This window comes from Abramis brama (assembly GCF_963993115.1).
Source record: "Abramis brama genome assembly, chromosome: 24".
Taxonomy (NCBI): Eukaryota; Metazoa; Chordata; class Actinopteri; order Cypriniformes; family Leuciscidae; genus Abramis; species Abramis brama.
Genome location: NC_139986.1, coordinates 19,800,186 through 19,827,924, shown reverse-complemented (window position 1 = coordinate 19,827,924; position 27,739 = coordinate 19,800,186). Strand labels below are relative to the sequence as shown.

General features: G+C 36.8%; 1 protein-coding gene across 10 annotated transcripts in view; it reads left to right on the top strand.

Annotated features, from left to right (window-relative positions):
* Positions 1-27,739, top strand: part of cnksr2a (connector enhancer of kinase suppressor of Ras 2a) — an 86,612-nt gene that overhangs the window by 34,494 nt on the left and 24,379 nt on the right. For 5 of the 10 annotated variants that reach the window (XM_084102258.1, XM_084102256.1, XM_084102253.1 and 2 more), the window contains exons 5-13: positions 3,819-3,860; positions 9,919-10,038; positions 10,726-10,785; positions 12,755-12,823; positions 15,344-15,490; positions 18,178-18,314; positions 20,210-20,403; positions 21,984-22,073; positions 26,490-26,698. In XM_084102258.1, coding sequence (XP_083958384.1) covers positions 3,819-3,860; positions 9,919-10,038; positions 10,726-10,785; positions 12,755-12,823; positions 15,344-15,490; positions 18,178-18,314; positions 20,210-20,403; positions 21,984-22,073; positions 26,490-26,698 — 1,068 coding nt within the window. The remainder of the gene's footprint in view (positions 1-3,818; positions 3,861-9,918; positions 10,039-10,725; positions 10,786-12,754; positions 12,824-15,343; positions 15,491-18,177; positions 18,315-20,209; positions 20,404-21,983; positions 22,074-26,489; positions 26,699-27,739) is intronic. The other 5 variants (XM_084102260.1, XM_084102259.1, XM_084102257.1 and 2 more) reach the window with 2 other exon arrangements.

Sequence of the window (27,739 nt, the reverse complement as noted above, 5' to 3'; positions counted from 1 at the left end):
TGGGATAAAATCAAGAATCTGTGATTTGTTAATTCTCTTGAACCCATATTTAACTGACAAGTACAAAGAAAAGATTTACAGTGTTTTCACTGATAAACTTTATTGTATTTTGTAAATATAAACACATTTTGAATTTGATTGCTGCTACACACTCCAAAAAAATTAACAAAAGCATGTTTACCACTGTCTCACATCATCTTTCCTTTTAATTACACTTAAATGTTTGGGAATTGAGGATTCTAATTGTTACAGTTTTGCAAGCCCAATCTCGTCTGATACAAGACCGCTGCTCAACAGTCCGTGGTCGTCGTTGTCTGATTCTCCTTTTCATGATGGGCCGCACATCATGTGTTCAATAAGTGACAGATCTGGACTTCTGCCTGGCAGTCAGGCACATCCAGTCTACTGTGTAGAGTGTCTAGAAACCACTCTGTTTTAGCATGTGCAGAATGAGGCCTGGCATTGTCTTGCTTCCAAAGATGACATCTTGATGCCATTAAATGTGTCTGTACAATCCCAATATACGCCTCCATGTCAGTGATTCCTTCACACAAATGCAAGTCACCCATACCGTTTGGACTGATGCAACTCCATACAATGACAGATGTTTGCTCTTGCACCTGTCGCTGATGGAAGTCTGGATGGTCCCCTTCGTCTTTGGGACTGAAAACTTGATGTCCATTTTTTCCAAAAACAAGCTAAAACATGGACTCATCTGACCACAGCACACATTTCAACGGTCTTTTGGCCCATCTGAGATGAGCTTGGGCCCAGAGAACTCGCGGTATCTCTGCATTTAATAGATGTGTAGCTTTCTCCTTGCGAAACAGAGATTTGAGTGGCATTTCTTGATGCAGCGTCAGACTGTGTTAAGTGACAACAGTTTTCCAAAGTACTCCAGAGCCCATGTGGGTATATTTAACTGAGCAGCATGACTGTTTCTCATGCAGTGCTGCCTGAGGGCTCAAAGGTCACAGACATTCAATGGAGGTCTCCTGCCTTGCTCAACATGTACTGAGATTTCTCTGGTTTAGCTGAATCTTTTCACAATATTATGTATTTTAGATGGTGAAAGACATAAATTCTTTGCTATCTTGCATTGAGAAATGTGATTTTTAAATTGGTTGACAATTCTCTCATGACATTTGGCACAAAGTGGTGAACCATGACCCATCTTTGCTTGCAATGACTGAGAAGCTCTTTTATACCCAAACACGATACCCTCACCTATTATTACCAATTCATTGGCTAATTATGGACTGTTTAAACAACAACAAAAACAGTTTAACTTTGATATTATATAATCTTTTCACTTTTATTTTGCAGCTGTCCCAACTTTTTTGGGGTGTGTTGGAGCCATCAAAATCAAAATTTGTTTAAATTTACAAAATACAATAAAGTTGGTCAGTGAAAACATTGGAAATTGAAGAGGATTAACAAATCACAGATTGTGGTTTTAAATGCATTTTACAAAATGTCCCAACTTTTCTGGAAATTGGGTTGCATTTCCAATCATGTTTATAAGCAGTTATAGCAGTAACAATATATTTAATTTATTAAATAGTATTTATTAACACTATCGTTCAGAGGTTTGGTGTCAGTAAGATATATCATTTTTAAAAGTCTCTCATGCTCACTAAGGTTGCATTTATTTGATCAAAAATACAGTAAAAATAGTAAAATTGTGATTTATTATTACAATTTAAAATAGTAGTACAATTTAAAAAAAACTATGTTACTTTTATTGTGTTTGACAGTTTCAGTCCCTGTTTAATGTTCCTAAAAAAAAATACTTTTTTTGTGTGTAAAAGAAGAAATTAATTTGGGTTCGGACTTTGGATCAACATGAGCATGAATAAATAATGACACAATTTAATTTTAATTTTAATTTTATGTGAACTATCTCTTTAGACACTATGCTGTGACATGAGAAATTCACGTGTCTTAAGTGCACCGTAAGTCCTAATTACACATAAATATGCACACTGGCGTTCTGCGTGATGATCGATGGATTGAGTGACAGCACTGGAGAATAGGTACGGATATGCTCAGGGGTGCTCGAAAGGGAAGTGAATCAATGCGGTTTTATTTCCCGGGAACACTCTTTTCTTTCGCTCTTTCTCTCAAGGCTTTTGCTGTGCCAGAGTCTAAGGTGTGAGGGCTGGTTATTACTTTATTGTGATGAAAGGGAAGAGGTGCATGTGAGAGCACCAAAGACGGTGACAAAAAATATACTCTCTCACTAAGAAGCTGCAGAAACGGAGACATATTTCTTTAAAAAGAGAATCATGACCTCCTACTGGCATTGTTGGGTTTGGGGGGTCAGTGATGGATACATTAATCCGAGTGGGTGTTGCCATGGTGACGGCTGATGGCTAGAGATCAGTTTCTTCATTATGTTTTCTTTAATATTTCATAAATGCTCAATGTATCCATATATACTAAGCAGGGATTTATAGTCTTGTTTGTCTGTCCAAGGACCAAATGTCCTCACCAAATGTCATTTTTCCAAGTTTTATTATGGACATTTGTCCCATGAATAGAAAACTATATCACGCCATTTGGTTGATGCATATAATACACTGACCATTTATGAATTATTTAAGGTCTATTAAGAATATTAAATGACTTACTTGGCTGCTTCAAAAAACACTTCATAACAGCCTTATTCAGTAAAAATGTCACAATGGTTTCTGTAAAGCGGTAGCAAAATTTTAATTTTAAGTTTAATGACAGTGTCGATGTTGCAAAGTTCATCAATTATGAAACCAATTTGATTCAGCTTTAAAGCAGCTCTACAGAAGATAATCATTATTCAGCTCAATTTAGTTCAGTGTTGATTTAATTCAGTTTAATCACTGTCAATGTTAGTTCATGAATTATGAAACAACTTCAAAGGCAGAAGACTACAGAAGACAATCATTATGTTTATTACATGTCTTATTCTTTAATGAATAGAGAGTTCAAAAGAGCAGTTTTCATTTGAAATAGAGATATTTTGTAACATTATAGACACTTTTGATCAATTTAATGCATCCCTGCTGAATAAAAGTATTATTTCTTAAAAAAAACAAAAAAAACCCCAGGGATAAACAGTATAGTGATTTATTTTAGCGATTTTTGGATTTTCATTGAAAATAAAGCTTAAAATAGTTATGCTACTGTAAAATAGCCTGTTCAACGCCTGTTTTATACCAATTAACTTTATATTGGAAGTAAAGTTCTGAACTGTGGCTGAAATCTGACGTCAAGCTCACATTTGATTGGTCCACGGTTAGTGAACATTCTGAATGTGCAGCCTCAACAATTGTATAGACCCGCTCAAACTGTTAATTCCAGTGTAGACACATCTAGTGTCAGGTTATAATAACAATCAATGTACCTGATAAAATTGATCTTGTGACCAATAGACAAGCAAATAACTGTAGAAAATTCCCTGTGTATGTATACACTTCATGTAGAACTTACTGTACTGTATATGACACCTGTACAAACACAATCAAATGGCAGATTTGCTATTTTTCCATGAACTTTCATAGCAGTCCCGGCCCCCAGCGGGAACCTCTGGAGCTCCTTGAAATGTCTCCATCAGAGCATGAATGTTAAATTGAGCCTGGGGCTCTCCTCTGTTCAACCTTCCTACATTAGATCAGCATCTGAAAGAGAGAGAGAGAGAGATTTCACAGTGACCCAGCTGTTTGGAAGATTATCTCATATTTTGCTCAAATGTTTTCTCAAACGCTCTATGTGGGTGAGTGTGTACATGAGAGGCCTAAACTGTTTAAATGACAGTAATATCTTACCTCTGCTCTTTGCAGGACTGCGCCGTCTATGAAACCGAAAATAAGATCCTCCATGTGGTAAGAACTTCTCTTCTTTTTTTTATGCTGCAATATGAGGCTGATAATGAGCTCTAATGTTTCTCCTGTGAGCTCTGCCCCCATTTCTTCATTTACAGAAAGAATCGTGAGGATGCTGTTACACATACTCTCTTTGCCTGCTATTTCTGTGGTAGACAAAATGCCTGACTGATTTTATAACCACACTGTGCTGTGAATAGACATTTTAAATGTAGTGCATTCAAAAAAATGATTAATTTGAGTCATCATTCGGTAGAGTTTTCAGAACTCCCTGCATTTTTGGCCCCAAAAGATTTTTTTGTAGTAACAGTAGTAAAAACAGATCTAGTATTGCAGTAAATAACACTATTGCTCACAGTTGTAAATATATATTATATTATATTATATTATATTATATTATATTATATTATATTATATTATATTATATTATATTAGGGCTGTAGTCAAGACCACCTTTGTCGAGTCCAAGACAAGTCCAAGACCAGGACTAGTCGAGTCCAAGTCAAGACCGAGTCCAAAAAGGTTTGAGTCCGAGTCAAGACCGAGTCCAGGACAGGGAAAAAAAAGTCTGCTAAAAAATATAGGCTAGCCTATAGAAATTAAATCATTATGTAATAATGAAATAATGAATAATTTTAATTTTATTTAAAATAATTGACTAATTCAAAGAACAACAAAAAAATTATAATTATACAGGCCTAAAGGAGCACTACACATTCGTTTCGACTGTCTGATCAGCCTTACATTCTGTTCCTGTCAATCATACACGCGATGTCAACCAATTAAACTGCATGAGGGAAGACCGAGACAACTCACAGACACACACACACACACACAAGAGATGCGGATAAACCGCGGATCGGGCGGATGACGTGACGAAAAATAATATTTTAATTAAATTCGGGTGGGTGGCGGCTGAAGCAATCAAATGAAAAAAGTTAGCCAATAAGCAAACCTGCAAGTTATGAGCTGGGTTATTTTGTTTCGATATTAGCTATATTTTAAAACAGCCAGTCATTGCGCCTACCACTCGTGGAGGCAAAGAAAGAAAGGTAAGAAAAAAAGTCGGAAAACTTTGCCCATTAATTAGATGTGCAAGGCAAGCAGGCTAGTTTTCGGGGTGTTATGGACAATTAAAAATATGAATATTCACGTTGCACTAGCGGTGGACTTTCAGCGAGTTTATTTAAACATTTATTTTTTAAAGAGCCGTTTGTGAGTCAAAAGAGCCGGCTCTTTCAGTGAGCTGAGTGAAACGAGCCGGCTCACGAAAAAGAGCCGAAATGCCCATAGTTATTAGGTGGCCAGTGTTTCACTTTCCCTCCAATAATATATTGTTTTAATATCGCGGCGACGTATGTGTGATTACTGGGAACATAATAAAGAAACCTGGACTCGGTCGAGACCAAAAGCCATATTTGGCAAGACCAGTGGCTGAGACCGAGACAAGTCCGAGTCCGAATGCCAGCGAGTCCGAGATAAGTCGGAGACCATAGAAAAGCGGTCTCGAGTCCGGACTCGAGTCCAAGACCGGACTCGAGTACTACAGCCCTATATTATATTATATTATATTATATTATATTATATTATATTATATTATATTATATTATATTATATTATATTATATTATATTATATTATATTATATTATTCATCTTTAGTTTCACCTTCATAACCTTTTTGTTTGTTTTCATTCGTCACATGTGTTCCTTTGTTTGATTTTCCCGCCACTCATCAGTTGTCATGGACACTCATCAGATCATCACACCTGTTTGTCATCTCCTCATTATCACTGTGTATTTAAGTTCCTCACATTCACTCTGTGTGTGATGGTTGTTGTTTGTGTGTGCTTGTGTTACACACGCTGTTACTTTCTCTTTCTCTAGCCGCGTTTCCATTACCCTTCAAATTGCGCAAATTGAAATTGCGAATTGAAAATACGCTTAATGGAAACACGTAATTTTCGCAAAAACTCCCATTTATCGCAAAAAAGTTTTTACGCTCACATGAGGTGGTTTTTCAGGCAATTAGAAAAATAAATATTTCGCAAAACTCCAATGGAAACGCATTTATAGGTCACCTGACGTCGCCTAGATGACGCGGTGTGCTTGGACAGAATGCGAGACAGAGTTCTTTATTAAGACAAAATAATTACAGGAATATGGATTCTAAACCTCAAATAAATGCCACAATTAAGACCTCGAAGCAGATATGAGGGAGAAACACCCAGAAACACCTCATATGTGCTGCTCACAAGTATAAAGGTCGTTTCTTACCATTAATGCTTGAAAAACACACATACATCTCCTTCGATTAATAATAATGGCTGGTGCAGTTGCTGGGATTAGTAGGCTACATAAACCTACCAACGTCCGTTGCCATGGTTTTTGGAATGACTTTACTTATCGCAAGAGGAAATAAATGAAGTTTTAGTCGCATAACATCGGTTAATGGAAAAGCCGTCATTTCGCAATAGTTTTTTGTCGACATTTAGAAAAAATCGCAAAAGTTTTGCGCAAATCTGTAATGGAAACGCGCCTTCTTTCTCTTTCTCTTTCTCTTTCTCTTTCTCTTTCTCTTTCTCTTTCTCTTTCTCTTTCTCTTTCTCTTTCTCTTTCTCTTTCTCTTTCTCTTGTTGTGGATTACCTGAGTTTGTTTTCATTAAAGAACCATTTTGCTTATAGAAACCTTTTTGAACTCTCCTTCATCTTCAACTGGTGACATACGGAACCTTTTCCAAACCAAATTATCAATAAAATGTAAATTCTTGACTGATTTTTAGTGATGCGAATAGACATTTTAAATGTTCAAAAAAGCTAATTCATTTGACTCATCATTCAGTAGTGTTGTCCCTGCATGTATTTTTGGTCCCAAGTAATCCCAGCCTTTTAATTTAACATTGAAATTCATTTTAGGGATGGCTTTTATGATTTGTAAAAGATGTGATTCTTCATGTCAGTGTTTGTTATTGTAAAATTGTCAGGTAACATGACCAGTGGATATCATTTAGTGAACATGTATTATGCTACTTCAGGCCCTGAGGTGAAGTTCTCTTTGCAGTCACAGGAGACCCACATCAAGGCTCTTTGTGAGATTCCCGTCTCATACGCACTAGCACACAGCAGTGTGTGTGGCAGGTCCTGTTGTCGCCACAGACTGCTGGGCTGGGCACAGCTGTCATTCTCACTGAGTCCCACAGCTATAAATACCTTCACATTGCGCCTGCTAGCAGCAGATTTCATTTTCCAGCACCACCCCACCTCAGTTACTGACTGTAGGAGGAGAAACAAACACACCAATGACACCAGATGAAAGCAGAAGTAAAGCGAGAGATGAAACCATAAAACAAAGTGAACTGAAGTGCTACAGGACCCTAAAAAGCAAATATGAATCTGCAATATACCTACAGAAATGCTAAGAAGAGAAATCCAGGTGCACTTTTTGCTAATCCAGTAACAATTAGTATCGTACCTTCAAGACAGTGTGCCTTTCAACATGGGATTAGGTAGATATAGGTACTTTAGGTAGGTAGGTATGATAGGTACAGTGAGGAAAATAAGTATTTGAACACCCTGCTATTTTGCAAGTTCTCCCACTTAGAAATCATGGAGGGGTCTGAAATTGTCATCGTAGGTGCATGTCCACTGTGAGAGACATAATCTAAAAAAAAAAATCCAGAAATCACAATATATGATTTTTTAACTATTTATTTGTATGATACAGCTGCAAATAAGTATTTGAACACCTGAGAAAATCAATGTTAATATTTGGTACAGTAGCCTTTGTTTGCAATTACAGAGGTCAAACGTTTCCTGTAGTTTTTCACCAGGTTTGCACACACTGCAGGAGGGATTTTGGCCCACTCCTCCACACAGATCTTCTCTAGATCAGTCAGGTTTCTGGGCTGTCGCTGAGAAACACGGAGTTTGAGCTCCCTCCAAAGATTCTCTATTGGGTTTAGGTCTGGAGACTGGCTAGGCCACGCCAGAACCTTGATATGCTTCTTACAGAGCCACTCCTTGGTTATCCTGGCTGTGTGCTTCGGGTCATTGTCATGTTGGAAGACCCAGCCTCGACCCATCTTCAATGCTCTAACTGAGGGAAGGAGGTTGTTCCCCAAAATCTCGCAATACATGGCCCCGGTCATCCTCTCCTTCATACAGTGCAGTCGCCCTGTCCCATGTGCAGAAAAACACCCCCAAAGCATGATGCTACCACCCCCATGCTTCACAGTAGGGATGGTGTTCTTGGGATGGTACTCATCATTCTTCTTCCTCCAAACACGTTTAGTGGAATTATGACCAAAAAGTTTGGTCTCATCTGACCACATGACTTTCTCCCATGACTCCTCTGGATCATCCTTGGCAAACTTAAGACGGGCCTTGACATGTGCTGGTTTAAGCAGGGGAACCTTCTGTGCCATGCATGATTTCAAACCATGACGTCTTAGTGTATTACCAACAGTAACCTTGTAAACGGTGGTCCCAGCTCTTTTCAAGTCATTGACCAGCTCCTCCCGTGTAGTTCTGGGCTGATTTCTCACCTTTCTTAGGATCATTGAGACCCCACGAGGTGAGATCTTGCATGGAGCCCCAGTCCGAGGGAGATTGACAGTCATGTTTAGCTTCTTCCATTTTCTAATGATTGCTCCAACAGTGGACCTTTTTTCACCAAGCTGCTTGGCAATTTCCCCGTAGCCCTTTCCAGCCTTGTGGAGGTGTACAATTTTGTCTCTAGTGTCTTTGGACAGCTCTTTGGTCTTGGCCATGTTAGTAGTTGGATTCTTACTGATTGTATGGGGTGGACAGGTGTCTTTATGCAGCTAACGACCTCAAACAGGTGCATCTAATTTAGGATAATAAATGGAGTGGAGGTGGACATTTTAAAGGCAGACTAACAGGTTTAACAGAATTCTAGCTGATAGACAGGTGTTCAAATACTTATTTGCAGCTGTATCATACAAATAAATAGTTAAAAAATCATATATTGTGATTTCTGGATTTTTTTTTTTAGATTATGTCTCTCACAGTGGACATGCACCTACGATGACAATTTCAGACCCCTCCATGATTTCCAAGTGGGAGAACTTGCAAAATAGCAGGGTGTTCAAATACTTATTTTCCTCACTGTAGATATAATTACTGTAGGTTGCTACAATACATAGTTGAACGACTTAAGATTTTTTAAGTCGACATTTACATGTATGTGATTAAAGTCGAGTCGACGTTGACTAAAATCGCTGATGACGTCATTGATGAACACCCACAAGGCTATTGCTCCTACATAACAGCTTATTTTTATCAGTTCTTTTGTCTTTGGGTCGTTATATTTCTCACAGATTTCTGCTCATTCTAAATCGGATACAGAAAAAGCAGATAAAGATTACATTTATACTGTATGAGTGCATTACTGAGAGAGCGATTGTGTGTGAATTAATTCTACCTGGCTGTCTCTCTATTAATAAAATCCATAGCTGTGTATTTTAGTTTCTAAGCTATTTCTAATGCTAGAATTTTTCAGTTTCTAAGCTATTTTATTGATAAATCACAGAATAGTGTCGACAATACATTTCTGCGCTACTAAATGTTTCTCTGTGCGCGCGATCTGCAAGTGATGTGCGAGTTACTCTCTGTATGTATGTGCGTGTGTACAATACAGCAGCGCATTAGTTTAGAAATGTGATTAACTTGCGTGTACAATAACTTGTTTAAAATATGCATTCACCCAATCAATTTTGAGCATCCATATCCATATAGAATAATCAAACATATCTTGAGGAGCTATGCATTTATTTGTCATTTTAACTGTTGCAAACGTAACGTAAAATGTGTACTTCAAAAATTTCTTATCCTGTTGCGCCCTCTATTGGCCATGATCAGCAACTAGTCAACGTCAAACTTAAAGGGTCATGGCAGAGCATTAAAATGTACTAGTCTGTGCAATTTAGATGTAATTATAAACCTAAATTACATCATATTAATGAGGCTGAGTTATATCTAATAAATGATCACCCAGTGCAGAAAAGAATTGATATGCTCTCTCTTTTTCTCTTTCTGAAGTGTAAGACATTATCTGGAGTATGTGACCACATCATCTCACTGTCGTCAGACCCCCTGGTCTCCCAGTCGGCACATCTGGAGGTGGTTCAACTGGCTAATATTAAACCTACAGAGGGTCTGGTAAGATCACACATAAATACTTTGCTGCTGGCCGCTGTTCTAATTACTGCTGTTTTTACTATGTTTTTAATTCAGTTATTTAGATTACATTTGCTTAGAGATTTAATGTAAATGTATTTGTTCATAACTTCATGTTAATGCTGTCACATTTAAATACATATTAAATGCTATTAATTATTTTATTTAAAATATTCTTAATAACTAATATATCATATACTGTACTGTTTAAAAGTTTGGGGTCTTTAAGATAAAAAAAGAAGAAATTAATGCTTTTAATTTTAACAGCAAGGATGCATTAAATTTATCAAAATTGACAGTAAAGATATTGATAATGTTACAAAAGATTTCTGTTTATATTGCCACTTTAAAAGCTTTAATGTAGTTTTTGTTAGCTGTATAGCTTACAGTCAGCAGTGTAGCTGAACTCATTGTGATTATAAGTAACTTGTGTAGCTTGGCAAACAGTTTAAAAGTAATTTCCCCAACACTAATCCTTGTCCTAATGAGCGAATATGTGTGTATGCATGCTTGTGTTGATATGTGATCAAAAATTAATTAAAAAAGTAATTTCACATGAATAAACCAGAAGGGATTTGAAATGTTCTTCAGTGTGAGACAGAAAAAGGAAGAAATGGAGATTATTCATTCTAGTCTATTGTCTTTTTCCTTTGTCTCTTAAATCTTAAGGGAATGTACATCAAATCCACATATGATGGACTTCATGTTATCACAGGAACCACAGAGGGGGTAAGAGGCAGTCAGTGTTAATGTGTGTGTTCTAATTCATGTGTCTTTATAATGTCCATTATGCTGCAGATAAAACTAATAAATCTCAGCGATTGATTGTACAGCTATTATTGCACATGATCAAACCAAACAGCAGGAGAGAGAGAGAGAGAGAGAGAGAGAGAGAGAGAGAGAGAGAGAGAGAGAGAGAGCTATACAGACAGGAGTGCTCTCAATAAAGATCCACCGATTGAAAGCTCTTAGATTTTGTTGTAGCTCTAATAGTGGGTGGAAATCGCCCTGTATACTGCAATAGAAAAGAAAAAGGCACAATATATACATTTAATTTGTCATATTTCAGTTGCATCTCTTAGACCGCACTGAGATTAAATTGATAACAAATGAAGATTTCTCAGACAAATAGAGGTTTCTCAGATTATTTATCTCAAGAGATGTGTGCTCAGATATGTCAAATGAGAAACCTCCATTTGTCTGAGAAATCTTCATTTGTTATCAATTTAATCTCATATCAAACTGTGCAGATTCAGAAGTCAAACTATAGATTTCAACATGATCTCATATCCCATCAAATTCTCATCAGACCAAATTATCAGAGCTATTCTATCCACATTCATTTTGTATCTCTCCTCTATGCTCATTGTTTTTTCTATTTACAGTACACTATAACTATGATATCATGCGCATAATTAAAATACCAGACTGCTTTTATATGCAATTTCTGTAGCTCAAACAGTAGAGTGTCAAGCTGATGCTGGCAACATCAAGGTCATGGGTTAAATTCCCAGGGAATGCATAAACTGATAAAATGTACACTACCGGTCAAACGTTTGTAATAATTATTAAGATTTTTTTAATGTTCTTGAGTCACCAAATCAGTATATTAGAATGATTTCTGAAAGATCATGTGACACTGAAGACTGGCATAATGATGCCGAAAATTCAGCTTTGCATCACAGGAATAAATTAAATGTAAAATATATTAAAAAGTTATTTTTAAATTGTAATAATATCTCACAATATTTTGCATCTAATAAATGCAGCCCTGGTGAGCATAAGAGACTTTCAAAAATATAAAAAAAAATATCAAAGGGATAGTTTGAACAGCAAAATTAGCAAAAAATAAAAAATTCTGTCATTAATTACTCACCCTCATGTCATTCCAAACCAATAAAACTGTCGTTCATCTTCGAAACACAAATGAAGATATTTTATTAAAATCAGAGAGATTTCTGTCCCTCCATTGACAGTCCACGCAACTTTGTAACCTCTTTGCAACCACTTTGATGCTAAAAAAGTTCATAAAGAGATCGTAACATTTAAGAAACACAATCACTTTATACGCTAAACAGATTGAACTTAGGCTTTTATTTACATATGTTCATCAACGCACATATCAGATATGGTAAACGAAAGCTCAAGCATGTTTGCTTGATGTGAGAGAACCAATGAGAACCATTCTTGTGTGTTACGGAGCATGTTTGAGCTTCGTATGGTTTATGTTCGCTGATTAATTTTATATGTGAATAAAAGCGTAGATTCAGTTTGTTCATAATATTAAGTGATCGTGTCTCTTCAGAATATTTGGACTAAACCACTCGATTCATATGGATTAGTTTTACAATCTCTTTATGAACCTTTTGAAGCGTCAAAGTGCTAGTTGAGTAGCTGTCAATGGAGGGACAGAAATCTCTCAGATTTCATTTAAAATATCTTTATTTGTGTTTCGAAGATGAACGAACGACATGAGGGCGAGTAATTGAAGACAGTTTTTTCATTTTTAGTTTGAACTAATCCTTTAATTATTCTATATTTTTGACCCGGAGTGTATTCCTTAAATGCAAGGTAATGTTTGTGTAAAAGCATCTAACAAATTCTTAGATGTAATTGCAATACTTAGAATATTGCATTTGACTTTTTTTGCCCCTTTTATTCTGTCTTTTTATATCTCTCCTTTGCATCTCTTTCTTAGTCTCCAGCAGATCGCTGTAAAAAGATTCACGCAGGGGATGAGGTCATCCAGGTGAACCATCAGACAGTGGTGAGTCTCTCTTAGTCATTCAATCCACTTGGCTCATTTATACCTCTATTTTATCAACCATCCACCCATTCATCCATCAGTTTTTCCCCTATGTATGTAAGTCTCACTTTGCATTCAACAGCGGTTGCCCCCTTCCTCTGTGATTGTGTATAGAATTATGGGACTGAAATGAGTTCCATTTGAATTTAAGGGCTTTAATGTGTCCTTGTTAAAGCACCAAGAGGTTTAAAACATATTTCAAGTATTACTTGATGTATTTTCAGCTCATTTCTAGGACTGGGGCAACTATATTCCAATTTGACAAAATTCACAATGCTGATTGAGTGTGTTATGGTGTTTCTGAATGAGACTGGAGGGTGTTTCAAGGGCATAAGAGGCTATAAATTAAGGACTGTGGAGTGTGTTTTTAAGGATGGTCGTATTTGAGTGATTTTTTTTTTTTTTTTTTGTGAATATGGAGTGCGTCAATAGGTACTCCAGTGATCATACCATGTGGAGTTGCCTTCAAAGAGTTGATAAAGAGCCTTTTCTGCGTATACTGTATTTGTGTGTCCATAATTGCACATGGATTTCAGCTTGTGAAATCAATTCTGTTTGAAATTATTCCCTTAGTGTTTGATGTGTATGAGGTGCTGAATAATTCTTTGAATATTTGAATTTTACTCTCAAGTGGTGGCATGTATAATGAAGTTACAAAAGCAGAAATCTAAATGTTCCACTTTGATTACACTGACTTCTGACAACTCTGTTCAGATTTAAGCTCTTTTCCTTCTGTTTTACCTCAAGGCATCAGAATTCAACAGAATATTTCTTGTTTGTCTTCAGTCATCTTGTCGCCGTGGTGAGGGATGCTGAGCTCTTTTTGTGTTGCAAAAGCAACACTAAGGCCTCATTAATCTTCATGTAATTAGATTGTCATCACCTTCATAATTGGATAAAAGTGCCTCTAATGTGCGATAAGCGTTACGAATTCGGCTTGTAGCAAAAAACACACAGACAAACAATTACCGTAACAATGAGCGGTTCTTGCTCAGGAACAACCTCAGCGAGCCTTCAGGAATGGTGCGTTGTGGGAGCTGCTCTATGTAACATCTGTGATTAGTCCCCATACGCTACAGGATCAGGTCCCGTATATCCAGCGATTCCAGCCCATCTTAGTGTGTGTATTTGTGGTTGTGTATTGTGGTTGTGTCTGTCTGTGAAGGGCATACTTAGTGTAAACTGTGTGTGTGGGTCAAGTTTTGCGTACATTGTGGGTAATAAATGTCCCTACAAGGATATTAAAGGATAGTAAAACCTCAAACCACATACATTTTGGGGACTAGCCAACAGTAAACTGCTTAATAAACACATTAAATTATGTCTTAAAGGGATAGTTCACCCAAAAAATAGTTCACCCCAAAAAATTGTGTCATCAATTACTCACCCATATGTCGTTCCAAACCCGTAATAATTTTATATTAAACGTTTCTACATTATTTTATTTTATTTTATTTTATTTTATTTTATTTTATTTTATTTTATTTTATTTTATTTTATTTTATTTTATTTTATTTTATTTTATTTTATTTTATTTTATTTTATTTTATTTTATTTTATTTTATTTTATTTTATTTTATTTTATTTTATTTTATTTTATTTTATTTTATTTTATTTTATTTTATTTTATTCCCTGGACCCCACCTTGAAAACCCCAGTTTTCACATGTTGCTATTGTCACTTTACGCCACTTGAGTCAGTAATAATGTACAATGATTTTTATCATATTTTAGTGGCTTTGTATCTAACAGCACATCTTAATCAATGTAAAATCACTTGTGGTGCACTGCACAGCCTTTTTACGTTACTGAACTGTGGAATATTATGAATTAATGTAGTTTAATAATTCATCTGTAATATAAACATCTTTAAAAATGTATAGTTTGCATATAGTGTCACATTATTTTAAAATTATATTTAAACAATTGCCTCTAGCTATTAGCTATTAACCGGCTCAGTAAGCATTTTAAAACAGCGTAACAGAATTATTTAAACCATTATAAATATATATATTGTACAGAGTCAGTGTATAAACTTCTTTTATTTATCTTTTGTTTTTATTTATTAAAATATATTAATAAAATATATATTAAAATATTTTAACATTCATTTGAATTATTTTATGAATTTTTCCACATTAGGCATTTGGTTCATCATTCAGGCTTACACATAATATATTATGAAACGAAGGCTCAAATAATGACATTTCCAGGGAATGTCAAGTTCTTCCGTAGACTTCAATGTTGAATAAATTGAAAGATAAGCAAACATCACGCCTTATTAGTGTATACTCATCCAAATATATACTGTGTGTCAGGAAGCATGTGTGTGTGGTACATAGTTATATTCTCTCCATTGTTCACCATAGGCGAATATAGAGAGACGAAAGTTAGCATTTCCTAGCAGTTGCTTGTTAGGTGACGTCTCTGTGTGGCGTTCTTGTCGAGTCTTTGTATGTTGACCCTGTGTTTGTTGCTGTAGGTGGGCTGGCAGTTGAAAAACTTGGTAAGCTCTCTGCGTGGGGACCCTGCCGGTGTGACATTGACCCTGAAAAAGCGTCCCCAGAGCACGCTCACCTCCGCCCCAGCCCTACTAAAGAACATGAGATGGAAGCCCCTGGCCCTGCAGGTAGGATTCAAAATGCCCTGTCCCCAAAGCTTTCATCATATGGGCTGCACTTTCCCCCTTTATCTGCCACCCGCTCCCTGAGCAGATTAGCTTTAATCGGCTTTTTGTGGAGGATTCAAGTTTGGCTCCATACCTGTGACTCTAGACTATTAAAATAAGCTAAAACAACTAAAAATTTAAATATTTCCTAGTATTTGGTTATTTTTATAATAAATATACATCTTTCATGTTACTGTAGGTTATTGATATTGGTGTGGACAATGGGGGTCCAATGCTCTACACTAAACTTTTAGTCGTTTTCTCCAGCCACTCCAAAACAGGTCTGCATATGTATATGTGGGTGGGAATATGTTAATGGGCTGATCGTCGTGACTTCACCATGGTTGCGATTTGTGAATGGCCTGTTTGTGCAGTGTTATACATAAATCATGTTTTTTTCAGCATTATTTTCATAAATCAGCAGCTGAACAGTTTACATTTATTTATGGGTCTTTACTGGATATTTAATTGGACAGTTTTACATTTAGATTACCTTTGCCATCATCTATCGCTAGGGTTGGGTATCGTTTGAATTTAACGATTCCGATTTCAATTTCGATTCTGCTTATCGATTCCGATTCTTATCGATTCCTATTTTCGATTCCTAAAAGGTAAAAAAAACAACAACCATATCATTCACATTTAATCTTATTGCAAAACATTTAATTGTACTGTAGTTGAATATCATGAACAAAAATCAACAGGCTAAAGAACACTTACGCAAGGTCTGTGGTTTAAAAATAGCCTACCATAGAAAAACAACTAGCCTAACTTATATAAATTTCAAGCATTATTAAAGAAAATTAAAAACACTCAGTAATTAAAAAAGAACAAATAGAAAATTAGCGATGACAACAAAAGATACAACTGAACAAAGATACGATTGAAATAATGTTTTAAGATTTTCAGGTATTCCGGTACAGAAACTGTAACCAAATGTAAAATGACACTGCACTTTATAAATAAAATATACATTACAAATATACTTACAAAAGTTATTCAGTCAGGAACGAGTGAATTTTCTCTTTGTCTTTTGTTGTTTGATTAGTGTTATTATCGAGAGCGCAGTTGCTGTCACTTTAAGAGTTGCACAGGAATTGATAAGAGGAATCGAAATTAAAATTTTATGACAAGTATCCGATTCCTGACCTCAAATATTCAATTCCCAACCCTATCTATCGCTCACTTGAAGTTAATCTTTATCATTTAAAGTGCCCCAATTATGCTATTTTAAAGGTTCCTAATTTTCTCCTACAATAGATGTATATGCACCCAAGGTCAAAAAACACTTTAATTTTCTTATAATATACATTGCAGCATCACCACTTTTCTCACAGCATCTGAAAGCCCCTTCTTTCTCAGAGCCTACTTTACTCTGATTGGCCAGATGGTTCAGTCTGTTGTGATTGGTCTACCACTTATGCGTCGGAAACAAAACACCCATTACTATATCTGAATTTCATCTCGGTAGGCTTCCTCAGTACTTGTATACAAAGTGATACACAAACAGTAATGATGGCGTTGGTTTTACTGTATCAATTCGAGGCCAAGTCCTCATCCTTTGGAAGTGCATGTGTAGCGATTTGCTTTCGCAGCACAAACAACAGCATCAACTTGACATGTCTACAACATGAACCAAACTCTCCCAAGCCTCAGCTACAACTACAGTGTTTGAGGGCGGGTCAAAGCAGATGTTTTTTGTGGGCAGCCAATGAAGGCCATAGGCTGGTATCATGCAAATTTGTTACAAACCTACGTAGGTTCATGCAGGAAGAAAATTGGAATTACTGACGACTTGTTTCAGGCAGTTCCGAATCGGCTCTTTCTTTTAGGGGAATTTCTTTATTTTCTTTCGTGCACTTCTTCCTACTGAAATGTTGTATCACAACCATCAAAAGAGTTTATTTTGTGTTTATAACAGGACTGCTGGGTATCAGAGTTGCTTTTGCGGTTCTTGCGTTGCTTTTTAAGTCATTTGCACTAACATCACTTACCTCAAACTGCTTTATAAAAGGCACCTGAAAGTGTTTGTGTCTGTGCCAGAGAGAGCAGATTAGCTTTAATCGGCTTTTGCTGGAGGATTCAAGTTTAGTTCTAGACTTGTGACTCTAGACTAAACTTTTAGTCATTTTCCCCAACCACTCCCAAACAGATCTGCACTTTGGCGGCTGTCATCTTACATGCTCATTGCACTGTGATTATTTGCACGTGTCTCTTTGTGCATGTCGTGTGTGTGTACATTCAAATGTGCTGTCTGTGTCACAACCCCTGTCCCCAGCCTTTCAGCTCACTGGAGACACTAATCACACGTCTATAGTCTCTGAAGTCATTGTGTTCTGTGGAGATGCCATGAATGTTTCCATAGACTCCCACTCATTATGTCAAAGCATCCTGACCCAGAGATCCCAGTGCACTGTTTACTGCAGACAGCACTGCAGAGGGACTGCGCCGCCGTCTCACTGCTTAGGGACCTATTAATCTCTATGCCTTGCCCTTGTGACTGTCTGCAGATATCAGTGTCTGGGTCACGTCCTGGAACAGAGCTCCATTATTACATTTAGTTGTGCCCTGTAGACGTTTTACCAGTAGTTTTAGCTCGTAGTAGAAGTGAACTTTTGATCTTTAATCCAATTATCTTGTCTGCCCAGCAGCCAGTTGTTCCCAGGAGTCCAACCAGCAGTTCGGCCACGCCCACAAGCACAATCAGCACACCCTCAAAGCGTGATAGCTCCGCCCTCCAAGATCTGTATATCCCGCCCCCTCCATCTGAGCCGTACACACCCAGGTAACTCATTAAGTAATGGCTTTTTTTACACTTTTGCTGCTTTTTTCATGAAGTTCACCTGTATAGGTTTCATACATCAAAAACACTATCTTTATCATGACAATTTTCACCCTTTCTCACATCCTTAGAATTAAACAAGCTGTTTTGCTATTTTGATTGGCTCTCTGTATTGGCGAAATTTATTGTGGAAGACTGTATAAGTATTAGAATGTATACGTGGGTGGGCATATGTTAATGAGCTGATGGTTTTGACATCAACACTGTTGCGATTTGTGAATGACCTGTGTAATCTGTGTAATATTTGATCTACACTACCATTGAAAAGTTTGGGGTCATGTGACACCGAAGACTGGAGTAATGGCTTGCATCACAGGAATAAATTACATTTTAAAATACATTAAAGTAGAAATCATTTTAAATTGAAATATAATATCAAAATATTACTGTTTTTTTTTTTTACAGTGGCTGAGAGAGCTCAATGCACTGCAACTGAAGAAAACACATGCAAATTGAAAAAAAAAAAAACACCAGCAAATTAAAAAACATCATCAGTTTGACAACACTCGTGCTGCAAATACTCACAACGCAACCAAATACAGAAACACGCTGCAAATACTCACAACACAACCAAATACAGAAACACACTGCAAATACTCACAACGCAACCAAATACAGAAACACGCTGTAAATACTCACAACACAACCAAATACAGAAGCGCGCTGCAAATACTCACATCGCAACCAAATACAGAAGCACGCTGCAAATACTCACAACGCAACCAAATACAGAAACAGACTACAAATACTCACAACACAACCAAATATAGAAGCGCGCTGCAAATACTCACATCGCAACCAAATACAGAAGCACGCTGCAAATACTCACAACGCAACCAAATACAGAAACAGACTACAAATACTCACAATGCAACCAAATACAGAAACACACTGTAAATACTCACATCGCAACCAAATACAGAAGCGCGCTGCAAATACTCACAACGCAACCAAATACAGAAACACCCTGCAAATACTCACAACGCAACCAAATACAGAAACACGCTGTAAATACTCACAATGCAACCAAATACAGAAGCGCGCTGCAAATACTCACATCGCAACCAAATACAGAAGCATGCTGCAAATACTCACAACGCAACCAAATACAGAAACAGACTACAAATACTCACAATGCAACCAAATACAGAAACATGCTGCAAATACTCACATCGCAACCAAATACAGAAGCGCGCTGCAAATACTCACAATGCAACCAAATACAGAAACACACTGCAAATACTCACAACGCAACCAAATACAGAAACGCTCTGCAAATACTCACAACGCAACCAAATACAGAAATGCACTGCAAATACTCACAACACAACCAAATACAGAAACACACTGCAAATACTCACAACGCAACCAAATACAGAAACCCACTGCAAATACTCACAACGCAACCAAATACAGAAATGCTCTGCAAATACTCACAACGCAACCAAATACAGAGACGTGCTGCAAATACTCACATCGCAACCAAATACAGAAACACACTGTAAATACTCACAATGTAACCAAATACAGAAGCGCACTGCAAATACTCACATCGCAACCAAATACAGAAGCGCGCTGCAAATACTCACAACGCAAGCAAATGCAGAAACACACTGCAAATACTCGCAATGCAACCAAATACAGATACGTGCTGCAAATACTCAAAACGCAACCAAATGCAGAAACGAGCTGCAAATACTCACAACGCAACCAAATTTTCTATCTGCATGTTTTCTTCAGTTGCAGCGTGTTGAGCATAAGATACTTCTTTCAAAATCATTAAGAAATCTTACTGTGTGCATACAATCTGAATATATTGTGTTATGTTGTGTTTTTAGAGATGAAAAATGCAGTCTTCCAAGCGAGGGTGGGGTACCTGTCGCTAAAGGGTCTGAATCACCAAACTCATTTCTGGATCAAGAGTACAGACGGCGATTTCCTCTAATGGAAGAGGAGGCCGTCCTGTACTGCTACGAGTACGACCCCAGCCACGGACCCACAACGTCCCGCCGAGACAGCACATCCACTTATGGTACACAAACACACACACACAGTAGAGCTGCATGATTAATCGCTAAAAGATTGCGTTCTCGATTCAAACACACACTCAATCTCATTCCTAATTGACAACGATTCGCCTGTGTCTGTTAAAATTTTGACAAAATCACAGCGGAACATTCGGATATGCGTTGGCACTGCCGCTGACCCAGAGAGAGCAGTTGTCATGGATAAGTTTGAAACAACTTCACAAACAATCTTTTTAACCACATAGTATCATCATTTCTGTGTTACAAATATTCATATTATCACAGAAGAACTTGGATAAAAGTTTATAGTTCGGATATAAACACTGATGTCTACGGAAGTGAACAAATAGAATGAATCAACTTTTAAAAGTAACTAGGCGCTTCACATAACGATTGTATCAATTACATCGTTATGCCACCTGGTAGTGACAAGTTCCTGTTAAAAAATGTATTTGTCATTGAATCATTCATTCAAGAGATTTGTTCAAAAAATGCTGATTCATCCAGTATTGAAACAATAAAGTATTTATGAGTAAGTCATTGAATCATTCATTCAAACCAATTTTTTAAATATTTTTTTCAGATTCATTAAACATTTTAAATAGACTGCAGCAATTAACATTTGTCAGAACCTCTAGTAAATTACATGCTATTTTGTTTAGTTGTCTGTTTAGAATCATGGGATAATTGTGATCTCTGTTTGAAACCAAAAAACTGTGATTCTCAATTTATCCAGAATTGTGCAGCTCTAACACACAGACACAAAAAGTTTTGTCCATGAGTTCATTTCAGAAGGAGTTTAGTTGGTACAGCAGCAGGGTTATTTACTCTTTTAGCATGGGGAATTTGGTTTGTGCCTTTCTACACACCATAAAATAATTTGTTATTTTCCACTGGGTTTAACAGCAGATGTCTGAGGGACTGAATATTGACCCAGCGACTAACTCGAGGCGCAGACCAAACTTCTATAAACATCTGCTGATTGTAGAACAGCACATAATGAGCAAATAATCATTCTTTACCCCAATTATGATGTATAACTGTAAGAAAACTGTTAATAAGAAAGTGTTTTAGATCTGCAGAAGAAAGAACTGGTTTGGGAAACTTCTGCTAATCTAAATATGTTCTGTGTTCGATGTTTTTCCAACGTATGATTGTATGTTTTTCGAAGTTCAAAAAAAGTGAGCATGTCTATAACTAGTTTCCTGCTTTGGGGAGTTGGTTTCAGATTTTCTGTAATTAAACTCTAGGGAGCTGGGCTGCACTTTGTTGTGAATGTGTGTGTGTGCGTGTAGCATTATATCCAAAAGCAGAGAACTCAGCTCTAGTCGTTAAATGCCAGCGTGAGCCTCTGCAGTGGCACAGAACTGCTGACACACTCCATGCCCGCTGCTTCCCTAGAAAACTAGAGGACACATTAACTGTGACAGTTTGTCTTACACAAACACACACTCGCACAGACTTACCTTGGCGTCTGTGGAGAAATGGATTGTGAACTGTCAGTTTACCTCCATCTTTCTATCCCTTGTCTTTCCACACACACACAGAATGTGATGCGAGTTCATTCACATGTGTGTGTTTTCAGGTCGTATGAGGCCCATCTCTATGCCTGTGGAGTATAACTGGGTTCCTGACTATGAGGACCCAGCTAGAATGAAGAGAGAAGGTCGGAGAGGTGAGGTTTTTGTCAGTTACAGTAAATACACTTGGTTATTCTCTTGTTTTTATTCATTATTCTCCTTTTTACTCTGCAAAGGTATTATGGAAATGTAATCATCAAACTGATTACAAAGAGTGGCCCATCTTAGGTGTCCTATTTTTGTCTGTTTATAGCTATTTGATATACTTTTTTTAATTAAGCATTTTTTGTGTTAAATAAAATATTAAAGAATTAAATCAATTTCATTCCATAGATAGGTTTTTTATTTTTCTTATGCATTTTTGAAATTATTTTCTACCAGTTCATTCAAAGGTGGATCTATGGAGTAACGAAAGGCATAGTTTTATTACATCGGTCTATGATGGTCTTGTTTGACACTATTGTTGCATCCGAAAATGATCATGTATATTAATATATATAATATATTATTATATTATTATATTAGCATGGTCCTTCTGACAATCAGAAAGTGTCCAAACCCTTTTTGTCATAATTAACTTTTTATTTGTTCATTTTAAATGGTCATGCTGTGTGACAAATCAATTTTAATAGTACAAATATTCAAAAATATTCGAGACCATAAAACAGCATGCCTAATAAATATTGATGAATTGGAAAATGTTTGATTAAAATAGTTGTAGATAAATTATAGCATGTCCCACTGGAAGGTACTGCTGAAACCCCTTGAATTTTTATGCTGGCATCTCTTCCTTGATTTTAACCATCAGGATTTTATTGATTCGTGAAAAGTGGGCTGTGGTATTGAAACAATATCAGACGAGCAAAAGCGCCTTTTTAATATAACACTGTGATATTGTTTCTATGCAACAATAAGAACTTAATGTTGAGTAATTGACATTTCAGAAACAAATATGGTCAGCTAGTTTTGTTTTGTTTTATTTATACGTCTTTTTTGCTCTGCCAACTTCAGAGCCTTGGTTACATCAGCAGAAAAAGAGCTGGAGAGCGTTATTGCATTTTAATGGAAGATTATGAAAAGAAATATATATATTCTTTTTTTAGAACATGCACTGATGAATCACAAAAGGGACATTAATTGTCTATTTTATTTACAGTTAAAAGTAGAATATCATTAATAATACAATTTATACATTTAATTCAAATAATAATAATAATAATAAGTACATAGGATCAATTTTTAATGTATTTATCCTGAATATCTTATTCAGGTTTCAAATGCATCTTTGTTTTCCATCAGTTGATTCTTCTCATTCTCCCTTTATTGATTCTCTCAGTTTCTTTGTTATTACATTCTCATGGCTCTTATTCAGTAGTGATGTTTAGCTGAGCTGTTTTCCATGGATCTAATTCTCCTCGCTGCATGGTGGCTCTGAACCGCGCTGGGCATTTCTGATTACTTCCTGTGGCCGCACTGCACGCAGTGCCAGGATAACAGTGGCAGTCTCTGAGCACCAACACAGAGCCAGTGTGCGCTAGTGCCGAGACCGTCTCAACTGGCTGTTGCTTTAGAAATACAGTCCAGAACTCTTGACAGAAATAGTTGGACTGCAATACCATAGACAGATAATACCAATGGCTTGTATCAATGAAGCTCTTTCATCAAGTTTAATCATTGTGTTTTTTTATATTATGAGCTCAGGGATAAAGTTTGGCTGGTTAGCATGTTTTATTCAATCTTCATCACTTCCTTATTACCATCTTCATTGTGGATGCAGAGGCAGCATCTTTTGTTGTGACTCACTCTTGTCGTGTCTCACTGCTTTCCCACGCTAACCTGTTTTCTTTCGGTGGTCTCCTCCAGGACTTGCTCCCAAACCCCTCTCTTTTCTCTCGTTTGTGGAACTCGTATGTCTTTATATGTGTGTTTTTGAGCAAAGGAGGTGGATGATCACCTGGCTGTGTCTCCTGGCTGCTATTTGATCCTGTTATGCACCTCCGTCTATCCGCATTGTGTGGAGATTAGCGCTTTGATAGCTCTCTTATTTCCTGGCATTCTCGACTCATTCTTTTCCTTAAAACTCTGGGGAGAAAATCTGCTTGTGTTGAGGTTGCCAGATGGTGTTTAGCTGAGAGTAAGAAAGATGGTAAAAGAAGAAAGAGGCACTCGAAGGAGGTGGCGAGAGTGATGTAGGAAGAAGATTGCAATAAAATGTTGGAGTGGAGAGAGGGTCAGAGAGGATAAAGATGTATTAAGGTCACCCACAGCTTGGAAATCTGGGTAATTTGTCAGATATAGTATTTTACTGTCAGAATGGTTGTTCTACTAAAGCCATCCTCTGAAAAGCTGGCATTGCATTCAAAATTCAGAAAATCCATGCGATCCAGTTTGAGGCTTGATTTTCAAAAAATCACAATTTGAAAAAATAAAAAAATAAATCCAATAGTGTTTTTTTTTTTTTTCTGGAAAAAATTGCTATTGCAATTTAAAATGTGATTTAAAATAATAATAAAATAAAATCCAGGCTTGCTGTGCATATTTGTAGGACTGCACAATTTAGCCCAGATTTTTGTGATTACATATCAATATGACTATAAAATAATAATAATAATAATAATTTTGTTTTATAGTACAACTGTAAAATTACAATACTAATATTTATGGCTGTATAAAATTAATATTTAAACTAAAATTAAATGAAACCATGAAGCTTTTATTTCGCTGGAAAACCACAGGAAGCTCTTTAAATCTTCTTTTTTTTTAAATCTTCAGTTTTGATAATCGCATTAAGCCATGTCGCGATTTTGTTTTTATTTTCGATTAATTGTGCAGCCCTACATACAAGTACTTTGTTGTTGATAGATTTTCCAGAACTTTCCAACTGACATTTTAGATCCATTCACCTCTTGTCCATTTAATGAGCTTTATACTGTAGTTCAATCAATTTTTACAACTCAAGAAGTTACAGTTAATTCAATTATGATTTATAATGACTCTACTAGGTTGTGATCCCTGTCTGGCTGAATCTATGCAATTTAAAATCTGCCACCTCTTCAACTTTTTCATCAGCATGAGGGAAACCGAGCCGTAAAGAAGAGGGAACTTCTTCTGGAAGCATGCTGTTGCCATGGAAACTCTGACAGGAGCTCTCCTGAGTGTTTCAAGTCCCATTGGCTGCTGCCGGGCAACGGTGGACTTGGGCGTGGGAGAAGGGAAGCCCAACAATGGCTGCGGTGGTTCCTAAATCAAAGAACGAGCTCAAATCAGGGCTGCTGGGAGTCCGTTGGTTTGGCTCGCTAATATGGCTGTGACCAATCAGCTTGTTATGCTCATTAGGCAAGAATAAGCCTATAGAGTTTGATTGGATTCGACTGATTTGGGTAGAGTGCACAGGCTTAAGTAGTGCTAATGATAGACCTCTATTGAGGGAATGAATCATTGTGATTGGCCAATTGAGGTTTGGAGTATTTCGAGAGGGGTTTGGGATGCTTGATTGATGGAATACTAATGCAAGCTTATTCAGTGATTTGACACAGCACAACCTGGAAAATGTCCATAGTGTTTGACAAGGACTGGCTGTACAGATGTAATTTTGATTTACTGCACATGCCAGACAAAATCTCTAATGCCTGATTAACCATATAAAATGGTGACATTGTTGAATTTTTTCCCTCTCATAGCGGGTGGTGTAGCCTTGTGATTTAACTGGTAATAAAATGGTTGCAGTAAAATGATTGAAAGTGGGGTGTTCCCCCTTGGTCCGTTCACCGCAGGGCCCCCTAAAGCTCGGGGCCCGATGCAGTCGCACTAGTTGCACCGCCTTAAAGGTGCTGTATGTAAGTTTTTGACTATACTACAGCATAAAAATACCATAATATATTTGCAGATATTTAGAAAACATGCTGAGTTTACATACTCGTTTCTCTGAAAAACTCTCTACAGCCATTTATTTTACTTTGAAATGTGCATTCCGTCTCTGAATATCTTTTTTGTTTTGGTCTGTGCGATATCGCACGTTGCCAATTTACCCAATAGTATTTTGCCACCACAGGTTGCCAGTTGGCTGAAAACACAGCATATTGCAGCCATGGAAGCCAATGAACAAACTGGGTCAGTGATCACAGATTCTACCCGACCCAAAAAGCCTCCGCACCCATCTAAAAATCTCTATGAACGGGAGCATAATAAAACGCGATATCAACTCATCGTAAATCAATAAATCAACTCATCAACTTAAACATCAAAGTCTCCTCGCATTTCATTGTCAATTGCGCTCGTTCCTTTTGCGTGTCCTCAATCTGGCAACCCGCGTGAGCAGGATGAGGCGGGGAAAACAACTCTCTAATATTTTTAATTTGGACTGCAGTTCCCATTTCAACTGTTTGCTGTCAATCTCACATTCTGCACCTTTAAGGATGGCCCTGTGCATATGTTGACATGGGGCTTTCATGCTCCAAAAAAACTAAAAACTACTGTTATTAAAGAAATTGTTCTTTCTCTCTCTGTCTCAGAAAACTCTTTGTTGAGGTATATAAGTGATGAGAAGGCTGCCGATCTGGCAGGCCGGAGCATGAAAAGAGACACAGGGAAACGCGGAAAGAAGAAGAGCGAGAAGAGCGGAAGCCCCACCCACTACGCCCTCCTCCCCACCCTCCAAATGGAGGTGCTCCGGCAGGAATCCATGAATACGCCTAACCCAGACTCCACCTCTCTTTACCATGTGAGTAGTACGTTTTCTGTCAAAGTCCTCTGAAGAGAGTCAGTTCATTCTGCGGCCATCTTGGCATCGCTGTTTGTAATCATGCTAGTGCTGCACCTATCTCCGTGAATGGGAATTAACAAAATCTCCTGCAAAGCTTATGTTTCTGTAACAAAAAAAAAACATTAAGGCGATTGGTTCTTTTGATTTAAAGGCAGGGATTATTTGCGGCCATCATAGTTGTAACGTGTATTGTTGCATGAGATTATTATGCATTGGAGGCACCGGAGTTGTTGTGTGTGCGATTGCGGGAAGAATTGGAATTATATGCAAGCCTGTTTCTTTCATGATTATAACACACACAGAGAATATTGAATAGAACAGAATAGTGTTGGGCTGCAAACGTTTTTGTCTTGCTTTTCCATTGTTATTTTTATTTCTAAAAATATCTAACCATCCTCAAAAAAAAGATCAGTTTTATTTTTCTTTAAAGAAATGAATGGTTTTATTCAGCAAGGACACAATAAATTGATCAAAAGTGACAGTACAAATGTGTTTCAAAAGATTTCTATTTCAAATAAATGCGGTTCTTTTGAATTTTGTTAATCAAAGAATCCTGAAAAACAACTGTTTTCAGCATTGATAACAATAAGAAATGTTTTTTGAGCAGCAAATCAGAATGATCATGTGACACTGAAGACTGGAGTAATGATGCTGAAAATGTACATATTTTTATGATATGTTTATTTTACATATCAATTCTTTAAATATATTCTGTATATTCAAATATATTCTATACATTTATATTAAAGAAAAAATATATATATATATATATATGTGTGTGTGTGTGTGTTTTGTGTAATTTGTGTGTGTGTATATATATACACAGTGCAATGCATAAGTGAATACACCCATGCTAAAGTTGACTAAAAAGAGGAATAAAAAATCATATTTTGGAAATTGAACTTAATGCCTTAATTTAAAAAATTAGGAAAAATCCAACCTTTAAGGACACCAATTTTCTTTGTGAATGAATAATGTATCGTAAATAAATAAATGTTC